Below are 12,367 nucleotides of genomic sequence, written 5' to 3'. Positions count from 1 at the left end.
TCTGTTATTATGTAACTATTGTATAGCCTCTGCTGAATTATCGCTTGCAGTGCATAGCTTATAGCTGTGGCCTCGCTTTGGAAGACACTATTGTGCGCTTCCAAATGCCCCTTCCATTGGCTTACTATTCTACCCTCCTTAAGTGCTGCATATGCACAGCCCACACTGTCGTGTATTTTAGATCCATCCGTACAATAGGTAACATCTATGTTCGTGGATCTTGTGGTCTGCTTTAGGTTGACATTAACACCCCGTCCTTGCAAAGACGGGTGCCTGTCAAGGCTAATGACTGCTCTTTCGAGGTTATCTGCAGTAAACACCTCTTCCCCATATTGCGTTTTTGGCCGAGTGCTTGACTATCTAGTACGTAGCTTCCTTCTCGACACTAATGGACAAGCGTAGTATGCCAGCCAGGACTGCCAGTGCATTGGTCGCGGAAGTTCTAAATGCTCTCGTGATATTTAATAAAAACGGCCGTTGGATGCTTTGCAAATGCTTTACTTTTCTGCCCTGCATCGGTAAGGCCCAGACAGCTGCTCCATATGTCACGATCTTCTCAGTGACGGTGTTATAGAGGATCTTGAGGATATGGGGGTTGAGACCCCAGTGATATCCTTTCATCATCTTGAGCTGCTGAGCGATGCTTCCTGTGCGCTGTTTTAGGGAGAGCACATGCGCTATCCAATTCAGTTTGTCATCAAATATTATTCCCAAGTATTTGAGTTCTCGCTTGATTGCAAGTCGTTTCCCATTGAGCGTGATGCGTGGTTGTCGCGTTAGGGAGCCTCCCTTTTTGGAATCAATTAAACTTGGGATTTTTCTTCGGCAATCTTCAACTTCAGCGTTGCACATCGCTCCTGAAAGAGGTCGCAGGATTCTTGGCAGTTTCTCTGCAATTGCTCTTTAGTGGGGCCTTGTACTATTAGTGCCGTGTCATCGGCATATGCAACTATTTTCGTGTGACTTGGCCACGGCTGTGTAAGTATACTATTGTACGTTAAGTTCCATAGGAAGGGTCTCGCGCAGGAACCCTGCGGACATCCCCTTGTTTGATTATTTTGTAGTATGCCACTATTATGCTGCAGAATTAGTTTTCGTTCTGCGAGATAGTTCTCCAGTGTCCGATAGATAATCCGTGGACAGCGTGAGTTCCTTAGTGCCTGTAGGATTGCCGGCCACCACAACGTGTCAAAGGCACTTTTGATATCGACTGAGATGAACGCGGTGTGATGACCGGACAATCTGTTTTGTAGGAGACATTCTTTAACCTTCATGAGAGCATGGACGGTGGATCTGCCTGTGCGGAACCCATATTCATCCTCGCTCAGGTAATTACTAGAGTGCAAGTGATGTCGGAGCCTGTTCACTAGCAAATTTTCAATTGTCTTACCAAGCGCTGATAGTAAGCATATTGGTCTGTAGGCATCCGCTCTTCTCGGATCCTTGTTCTTTTTAAGGAATAGGATTACTTGGCCGATCTTGAAGCACCTGGGGAACGTGCCGGTACTTAGTAGCTTGTTGAATAGCTGTCGAAATAGATTGATATTCGAACGCACAGTGAGTTTAATTACACGATAGTCTACTCCGTCCGGCCCAGGTGCTTTCTTTTGCGGTAGGCACTTTAAGACGTGCAATATTTCTTGTTTTGTGAAACAAGCATCTTCTGCAGTATCAATGTCCGAGGTATCATATCGGATTATTCTATGAGCTTGCGAGTCTTCGGAGGGGTCGTCTGTGGCGAAGACCGCCTTCACGATTTATGCAAGCATGGTCTCTGTGAGTTTATTGGAGATCTCTGGGACAGTAGCAGATGGAAACTGAAAACACAACATAGAGCAACCAAAATGGCGAAAATTGAAAGTCAGTGAACAAGAAAGACTAGTGAGCATGAGCGGGACGCCTACCACAGCGCTGCAACGGCGCTAGAATGAAACGGTACTTAGTTTCCGAATACGTTACGTACTTAAGCTAAGAATGTTCGTGAAGTTTATAGAAGATCATGCATGCTAGATATGTGGAAATAAAATATAAACGGGTCTTGACATACGCATTGGAGTATGTTTAACATGATGACATTAAAGACACTTTCAAAATTAATATGCTGAACATAATTTAATATGTGAATGCATATACAAAAGCCAACACTACAGGCGCTATATTTAAAATTTTTCTTTATGTATATGAAGAAGTGGGAAGTATAATAAATTTTCAAAACAAATCAATATGCAATCAATTTTAATGCATAATTCTGTAAAAATTCCTCATGAGTTATTTTATAATTAAACTTGCATCTTTACTGATGTGTTTTCAATATCTTTTTAAATCTGAAAACGACATTTCAAACCAATATTTTTTATAAACTATGTAATAAAGATATTTCGGCAATACAAATAATCTTAAAGAACTCAACTCGTATCTTAAACTACAATCAATTCAGTTGAAAAAAATTCGATGCTTGTATCAAACTTTTAAACTTAGAAAGGGCGATGTAGAGGCGGTATTACATCTTTCTAAACAGTTCATCAATTTTTAAAACAAAACATTCATACTATAAAAGAGAAAAGCAACAAAATTTCGCTTGTCATTTTTCTGCTGTCATTTCTTCTTCTTATCATTTTTGTCACGTAAACACGACCACATCCCGAAAAATGAAAACATCTGAGATAAAAACTCCCGTCTTTAGAAAAAAAGAGATCCAAATCTTTCATTTCTTGCGCATTCTCTTTTTTAAAAGCATTGTTAGAAAGACAACGAGAAAAGCGGTATTTTTCCGATTTCCAAGGCCTGATAGGTATCCTTGATTTATGTGACACCAGCCCTTTATACCCGGCGTTATTAATCATGCCCACACGTGGCCCTGACGCGGGCCTTTAGAATGGTGTGCCTTGTCAGACGCCATTTCGCCAGTTTTGATCCCGAATAATAATGAAGATGGGTATTTTTTTATTACTATTTTGCCTTTTTAAACTCTTTTCGGAGAGGATTCATGCATGTGTTGTTTTAAGCGTCCCTTTGTGCGTGGAAATGGCGGTAAACTATTTGCGAATAGTTTGTCGAGTAGAAAAAGAAAAAAGAATTCTAGAGTTTTAGAAGTGATGGATTATTTTCCATTACATGGTTTTGAAAATGTTTATGCCATCATTACCGTACAGAGTAAGGGAATCACTGTTCACTTTCGATTTAAGATAATAGAAATATATAACTCAAAAGCATATCTGCCAATTTAAAAAAGAGCGCAGCGGTTCGGTGTGAATGCGCTTTTCATAAGAAAGTTGAAATTGCCTCATTTATAAGAGATGTGACTTAAACTACGTTTCCTACGTGGCTCGGATTTTTATGTCATAAACTAAGTTGTGATACGTATTGAGGATTAAATTTATTTGCAGTTTCATACGCAATCTTTACTTTGAGGAATCAGGATTGAGACCTGAGTTCCGAGTAGTTTTGTTCCGAGATTTGAGATTTTCATAAAATACTTACTATAAGAAGATACTTTTATTTAATTAAATTACTATATTCCATGATTTTTATTTTAAGATATTTAATATCAAAAAAGCATTTTTGCCACTCATACGTATGAATATAAGTTACTTCTATGAAAAACATTAAGTTATTTGAATGACAAAAGTGGAGTCTCAGTTTTCCCGCTACGAATTTATGAAGAATTACGAATTACGAATATGATCGTATGACTCTTTCGACAGTTCATTCCCATATTCTCAGTGCATGTAAATGTTGCAAGCGAAATGCGTTGAAATGATTCACGTTAGTTTCCAAGCTGTATTATGATTAATAGCCACCTCTCTGCGAGCTCCCGTGTTGGAGATGTAATTAATGAATTCTCTAATCCAATCTTACTTTGAATTACTTCCATTAAGACGCACTCACTCCATCATGCTTTTACCAATAGTACGATCAAAGAATCCTTAGTTATTGCTGATGTGTTATTGATCAGTAAATGAATGTTTCCTTGTTCAGTCAGTGGACTGATTCTGAGAGTTGGATATTTCAAATTCTTAGAAACTAATTTTGTCATAGTGAAAGGGAACAGATGAATTTAGATCTAAATATGTTCTTGGAACAAGAATTAACAGAAAGGGCTCCATACGTTTCCTAATTGTAGAGACGTAGGGGAAATGAGGCATCCATATTCTTTGGTATTTACAGTTCATTCAACGCTACATATGGTCATAAATCTTTGATGTTGCTAATAAGTTGCAACATATGTTAGAGCCTGAAGTTTTATGTCGTTTAATAAAAGTCATCGAATATTAAAGGGCAGCCGCTGTACTTTGCATTGTGCTTTGTATGATTTTTTTTATTCATTATTTATTATATATTAAATTAGGATAAATATTGAACTTTCTGAAAAGTGTTTGGATTGTATTTTAAAGCTGTTGTATTTTAAAATTAATAAGGTATGGTACTGAATCAAACTTTTTGGATAAAGTCTCGAGAAAGTTTATTCGTAACACGTTGAAATGATTTGCTTAAATGGAAAAAAATAACTTTTCTTGTAAGTGTCCAAATATTTTTATCAACATTTTATGAAAACAGTGTACGTTTAAAATGATTTCATAATAAAATTGTTTCATTTTATCCACATGTAGTCTTTGAAGCGCACTTATGACTGCAGGTGTTTCGCAGAATTTAAAATAAGAACTGTGGTTTCATGAGAAATGTAATTTCGAAAATGCTTTTAAGGAAAATTCAACCATAATTCTGCTTTATTTGAATAGAAAAAGATTCAGTAATAATTTGATGCTAAATTCACTGCAAATATAATACCAGCAACAGTAACAAATTCTAGTATTGGATTATGTTCCTAAACTTCAAATAGACGCTGACTAGCTTTAACCCATATTTTATGAAAATTTTCTGTAAGTGAAATTGGAGTTAATTCCTGCTCAATAAAAGTTGGCTTAATGACAGAGAAACACAGAAACGGCTGATAACATAGCACTGGAGAAACATAATATATCACTGGAGAACCAGGACATAATTGCCATACATTAAGGCATCAGAAAGTTTTGAAATTTATCGCCTCTTTTTACTAAATTAACATATTTTCATATCTTTCATGTTTAATATATAACCGTAGCTTCTATAGAAGTGAAAACGTTTGTCCTGCCTTATTTAGATTCAGACTCCTCTCTCTTTCCCTTAGAGTTTAAAACTAGTATATCAAATAGTTTTTACTTTTATATTTATTGTTTAATATCCTTGGTACTTTCTTTAATTTTCTTTCTTTTCTTTATTTGTTTGTTTTGGTAATTGTTAATGTAGGTTTTACTGTAAAAGTAAGGTGTCTTATCATTGTAATTAAGAATTATACTTACCATAAAAATTCTAAATTATAATTCATTTTAAGGAAAACAAAATTTTTTTTTAAATAGAGGTATATAATTCTTAGAATGTTCTTAATATGTTGGTTCATAAATAGTAAAAATATTGAAATATTTACAGCAATTCTAAAGAAAAATTAAATTTAGGAACTTATTTGCTTTAAATTCCTTACATTTGTTCCGAATTTAAGAACACATCTTCAGCAAAAATACAATTGGTGAGAATGTCATAGTAATTATGAAACTTTCAAAATATGTTGCTTACTTCGGATTTATAAGCTGCCAGCTAATGTAAGATACGTATCCGAAATTGTAATTTCCTACTTTTTCCTTGTTTCGCAATGTAAATTATGAAGCTGTTATAATTATGCTTTTATAACATGGTCGCTTTTATTTCTAGCTTCCTTTACAGACGGAGCTGGAAACGCCGGACATTGAGAGAACGCGGAGTTTTATTCCGAGTCCTGCGGAGAGTATCTGTCATAGCAGTGCTGTCATTGTGACACAGCGGACCTGCCCAGATGACCGAAGTCCGACGTCCGTTAGCATAGCCATCCGGCACACGGACGTCTAGGAATCTATCCAACCCTTAGTGCCAAAAGGGATCACGAGACATAGCTGGGCGAAGGAATCAAAAAAGGTAAAAGCAAACCTTTATTAAAGTGAGCATCATATATACACTGAATCATCATAATATTTATTTCTTAAAAAAGAGGTTTAAGTAAAAATAGTAAGTCGCCACTATATTTTTTAAAATCATAGCATGCTAAGATGTAATTAATGTTAGATTCATATTTGAAGTTAAGGTGTAACATAATTTTTGGAACAAGGTATCCGGAAAAGAAGTGAAGAAAAAAGACTTATATGAAAAATGAAAAACGAAGAATCACCGTATTCAATGCATTATGGTTTACATAGCTGGACAGATGACTTCTAAAACTTTAAGTACACCTCTATACGATGATCTCTAAATGTTTTCGCACACCTCTATGTAAGCGCAATTTGCAGTTGAGAGGCCAATTTACAGAGGAAGATAGACATTTACTTCAAGGTTAAGTATACTTGCTGTTATAATCTTATTTATCCTGCACAGCTTCGACTCCTTCAAGCATTTCATTTTGCATTGTACAAAAAATACTACAATTTCACATATAAATTTACAAAAATTATTTACATATTTATAAAATTCGTAATAATATGTGTAGAGAGAAAGTATAATCGTTTTAAGTTATAAAAGCTGCTTTTCCCTTCTGATTCTACCAAATTCTAATAATATATTCTTTTAACATGCAGTTTGTATGAAAGTTTTATATGCTCAATGATAAAAAAATTATGATAATGCTTTCAACACAGAAAAACTTTTAACCACTTCACTGTTTACCCCGACACAGATTCGTCGATTTGAAAATTGTAGTGAAACGTCAGCAACGAGATACTATCATCGGGACTAAATGTCTTGGATCTAATCCTCTACATTCGTGCTTTCCAAAGGCTAGAATGCTGTGAGGGTGAAAAGAGGTGTGAATGCGTATTTCCTTATGTTGAATCTTTCCGACACTTCTACAGTTTTGTCTACTATACCAGAAAACGGAAGTTAAGCAAATATTGTAGTTTTCTAATAAATCTTTTGCAACCTAGGTCTCATAAAAGGAGATCCTACTTGTTTCCTCTGGTGTATCGATATCTAATTCTTCATTTATAATTAGATGAGAAAACGCATTAGCTCTGGAACTCTATTCATGGTGATTTAGAATAATTTTAATTGTAAATATTGGGCTATTATTACGTTACCAGGTTTGAAGCTACGGAAGCTTAGTTTAGTTATTTTCCTATTCCTAAACCTTAAAATGGTGTATTATTTAGTAGTTTAGTTGTGCTTTACACGTTTGTTATTATAGAGTTGTGTTCCAGATAAGAGCGAAAGAAAAGACATCTGACAGTCTAAGAAGGTTTCTCATTTAGAATAAAGTGAATTAGGATGCAAACTTAAAAGACGGTAAAACTTACATTCGTAAAATTACAAAAACAACTTTAATAACTCTTACGAAATGAAATTCTAAAAACCACTTGTTACGAATAATTCGAAATCTGTGAATCAAAATTACAAAAAACTTAAAATTAAGAATATAAGGAACAAAACCATGTTGCATTTTGTATATTAAAGGGTAAATGAATTAAGGAAACAAAAGATAAGAAAAGGTCCGTAGACCAGAAGAGTTATCTAACCATCAACTGTGTAACTAACAATTACTCAGAAGGCACTTGAGCGAACTTTCGGCTGCATATTCTGCATTTTTCTGGTTAGAAATATTTTTTTAAGAACCACGATTTCAGAAATGCTAATAATGATAGTCAAAGTTACTAATTTGCAAAATAAGTGACTTACCATACAAAAACATAGTAAGATATATAAAATGAAAACACTGCAATTATAGTTGCTGAAACGTTCTGCTTCTTACGAAATGCTGTCGTGGGTATAGCGAATTTATTTGCGAAATATTTTGTCTACCTATAGTAGTTAAGTTAAACATGCAATTATGATAATTGAATAGAATTTGGTTAGGCGTAATAATCCAAACAGCCAGAACAAATATTTGCCTCCAAATTACATTCATTCATTTTCCTTTTTATGATTTATTCTCTTAATTCTTGCTTGCAAATAGAAACTTGCTGCATTTATATAATTTCACGCATTCATTCATTTTTACTCTCATTGTCCCTTTGCTTGATAATTAATTTTGAAAAGATTCAAGTACAGTATTCACTTAATTTAACGTGTATGAAATGCAAAGTCACTTAAATAGCACCACTAAATTTATTTCAAATTGGTATTAAAAGAATACTTCATTCTTTCTTCAGGTTCAATTTACAGTGATTACATTAACATATTTTAGCAGCTTAATTAATTTTGAACTTTTCATGTATAAATAACGAGCTGTCTGTTTTAAAGAAACTGTTGTATAAAGCTGAAAAGAAGGTTTACAGCTGTATTATTCGATTTTCGCGTGTGTGAAGTATTTAATAAATTTATTTTCAAATGCAGAAAATGTATTTTAAAAAGTATTGAAATACACGCTGACGAGAATAATTTGTGAGTCTAGGAAAATGTCTTGAAAACTTATAAAATTATGTAAGAAAAAACTTTAATCACAAAAGAATTTTATTTATATAGCGTAATTATTTCAGTATTATTATTGTTAGCTAACTGATATTACTTATAAACAACAACTGCATAAGATAAGAGTAAACATTCCGAAAACACGTCGTAGAGTTTAAGCGAAAGGAAACTTATTGCAGTTTTAATTATACCATTCCTGCTTGTTAAGTTAATATGAATGGAGAGGGTTTGAATGTTGGTCGGGGAATTCAAAATGCTGAGAAATGTATGCTTAGGGAATATATATATAAGTAGTAAATACTGTGCGATTCTTACATTTAACGGGATTATCCCTCGATACTGAAAAATAATCTTTTCTAGCACTTTTTATCCTGTGCATCGGGGCGGTCAGTATTGACCTAATTGATAAAGTAACTAAACGTTGAAAGTTTGACGGCTTTTGAATCCTGCTAAACGAGCTAAGTGTATAAGCATTTTCAGCGATTTCCCTAGGCATAATGAAGGTAGCAGTCCTTCAAGAAGTCATACCTTACTTAGGCTACCCCACGTGTGTTTGGCTTTAATCAGTTAACCAATTAAACAGTCTGTATATATTTGTCGGTAATCTGCCTTCGGTATTTCGCGGTTTCTGTTGGGGCGAAAATAGCGTGGGAAGTCCGTATTTTGTACTAATAAATTATTTTACATTAAGAAATTTTCCTTTCTTTTCATTAAGAAGTTCACAATTGAAGAGCTCGCACTAAAAGAGTTAGTTACGAGTAGAGCAGGTTGCGCCGAGAACGAGTTTAACCCGCGTTTGTGCAAGTAGCTCTGTAGCTGATTGTTTGTGCTAGCCACTTACTTAAGATTATTTGATATCCCTTAGACTCGGATTTTCAGCTTTGCTGTGTGCAGCCGAGGAGCCAGTCGGGCAATTGAAATTCGATTCTATCTGATTGTGCATACTATTTTGCGTTACGTTTTTCGCCACATGTGGTGGTTAGTTAGTGAGCACCGATTGCGTGCATGTTCTTCTCAGTTTATTTAAAATAAAAAGGTTGTTATAACCTTTGTCGGCAGTTATTTGTTTTTCAAGACGTAGCGAGAATTCTCTATCTCGTTTTCAGTAGGGTCTATATTTTATGCCCCTAAACAAATAGGACTCTACATGCGTCTGTCAAGAACAGCCTGAGTAAAGCAATTCAGCATCTTCTTAAAGCAAGGTTATGAGGGCAGCATTTGAAATTTTAGTAACGTCGGTTTTTCTGCTAATTCAGGAGAAGCGCGAACGGTGCTTAATATAACGGTTGATCAATAATAAGAAGTATTGGGAAACGTTCGTGATTTTGTACGATTGTACGATCAACAGGAAAAAAATTATCCAGGAAAAAAAAGCAAAAACCTCGAATTCTTTCGTCATTTAGTATTTTGTTGCTTAGCAGTGATTTCACTTTCGGATCAATAAACCGTAAATCCCTCTACACGTACTGCCTTCGTCGTTACTTCCTGTTCCTCGGACATCCTGCTAAAATTTCTTCCACACTTCTCAGATTTAAGAGACTTCACATAAGATGACATTTACCTGCTTCCTTAGTTGACACGTCGATTTTTGATTCATCGGTCTTTCATTGCAAGACAGAGGAAGAATACAGCAGTAGTTGAAACAGAGGATACCTGAAAAAATTAATCAAACCATAAATTTTGACAGGGATCGTCAAACATTTCAAAGAAATTTGCAAGTCTTTGTAGAACAGTATTTTGGCAAAAAAAAATATTACTTTACCAGGAAATGTGTTTTAAAGTTGTAATGCTGACATCTTAAGACATCTGCATTTAGTCTCTGAACATTGCAATTTAGTTACGTTATTTAATACAACTAAGTAAAATGTATTAATGAGTTTCCAGTTATTGTCACAAGAACCAAATAGAAATCATATCTTAAATCAATTATTTACTAGTTTTATACTTAATTCTTTTTTATACACTTTCTTTATTAAGTTTCCAGTTTTTTCAGTTTTTCAAAAAACTATGTGCTCAAACAAATTAAAGAATTTGTCAGTTTTCAAGAAACGATATGCTAAAATATGAAATTTCTGTTTGTTAATTTAATCATTTTAAAATTTCTTATTTTTTCAGGCAAAGCAAAAGAAACTCGCCTTTTCCAAGAACATCTTGACTTCCGTTGTAAAAATGTGAAGAGACCAAGAACTTTGTGATAATGAATTCTTCAAAGCATAAACATTTAAATGTCTCGTTTGCCTGCCTTTCAAAATCTCGGCACATCCAACAGTTCTCATTCAGTTCTTGAGCTTCATTCTAGGTGCTTATCGAACGAGTATTATATGCCACTAAACTCGAAAATGGAAACTAGAATAACTATATTTGTTTCAGTTTTTCTTCCCACAGGAAACGCGCATGGAAGTTAAATTATGAAATTCATTCTCTGCGACGGTTCAGTAATTTTACTTGCAGTTTGCCTTTATCTGTATTTACAGTTTATTACATTTCGCAAAATCATGTCTTTGGGCGATGTCATTTATCCTGGTAATTTTGAAGTGAACCAATATAAACAGTTATATGTAAGACAAATGATAACTAAAACCCACCAAACCTGCATTAATACAAGTATATTTGGACATCTAATCCCAGACATTTCGTTTCATTTAAACTAGTGTTATGAATGTTACTTGAATTGTAACATCTTTTAAAGTGATTTATGATGTTAGAAATTTATTGTATGAACTTCATTATTATCGATTATTTATTCTTTTTTAGTTTATGGATGTTTATTTTAGTGACATATTTAATGAATTTTAAAGGCAAATTCAAGAAATGTGTCTTATGTATAATCATCTGATAAATGAATGAAAATGGTTCTTTTTCATTCTGTTTGTTTGATATCTTGGTAGTATGTTTTAATCTAGAAGAAGATGATATCTCTGTTTGGCAAAAATATGAATATTAACTTAAATGAGCCAAACACCATTCCATACCCTTCATGCCAAATAAAGAAAAGTAAAAATATTGAAATAATTATATGTCTAATACCTTTGAAAATTTGTTTACTGCTTTGCAAACAGCGAAATCAGACGCACGTTAAATATCCATTTTGTAGAAACATTCCTCCTTTCACTTAACACCAGAAGATATGGGTGAAAATCAAAATGAAATATTAGAAAATTATGGCAGATTATGTATGTGGACGGCTTTTCCTACATCATCTTCAAGGGGGTCATCTATTATGAAAATCGTTACCAGTTATAAATTTCCAAACGTTAGATAATTGTGGCGTAGGAGACAAATGATTAATTAACTGTAATCTGTTATAATAAATGTCGAATATCTGGAGAAGAATGAATTTAACTTATGGCTTCAGTTTTTGAATAATCAATGCTAATAAGAATACAAATATTACTGAAAATGGCCAAGAGCTATATTTTGATAGTTTTAATTTCATCCTTCTAATCTCAATATACAAGCTCTTTCTGTTCAGTTTTAATAAATAAATAACGGGTACTGTGATAAATTAAGTAGTATTCAGCATTTGGCAATTGCTCATTTGTTTAATGTTTTGGAAGTAGGAATGGATCATTAGTTTTCATAACAAATGGGTGATCGCGCAAACTAAAGTAAACCTCGAAATATCATTAAAATATCTATCGAATATGTCTAATTATTCATTCTCTTTATAGCCTGTTACTTAAGATTTCTAATAAACTCCCATTAACCTTCTCTATGCTACTCTTTTTAAATTTCTTACTATCTTACAGGAAATGAATCGCATTCTCTTCCATAAGTAATACTTAGATTATAATTATAATATATTACAAAAACCATGCAGACATAGCCTACATGGCTTTTGTAATATATTGAAGTACACCTCTATCCGAAATGTCTTCAGAAAAGCCAGGTCACGTGAGTGAAA

At 33.8% G+C, this 12,367-nt stretch overlaps 1 protein-coding gene across 1 annotated transcript in view; it reads left to right on the top strand.

Moving 5' to 3' along the window:
- LOC118183776 (uncharacterized) overlaps nt 1-11,700 on the top strand; it is a 150,023-nt gene extending 138,323 nt beyond the window's left edge. Inside the window, exons 6-7 of the mRNA XM_085825106.1 lie at nt 5,746-5,985; nt 10,579-11,700. Of these exons, the coding sequence (XP_085681232.1) occupies nt 5,746-5,919 (174 nt within the window). The 3' untranslated portion in view covers nt 5,920-5,985; nt 10,579-11,700. The remainder of the gene's footprint in view (nt 1-5,745; nt 5,986-10,578) is intronic.
- The last annotated feature ends 667 nt before the right edge of the window (nt 11,701-12,367 follow it).

The sequence above is a fragment of the Stegodyphus dumicola genome, chromosome 10 (assembly GCF_044657685.1).
Source record: "Stegodyphus dumicola isolate Sdum_Otavi_A_Nest chromosome 10, ASM4465768v1".
Classification (NCBI taxonomy): domain Eukaryota; kingdom Metazoa; phylum Arthropoda; class Arachnida; order Araneae; family Eresidae; genus Stegodyphus; species Stegodyphus dumicola.
Note: the sequence above shows the minus strand (reverse complement) of the source record. Positions and strands in the feature narration are given on the sequence as shown.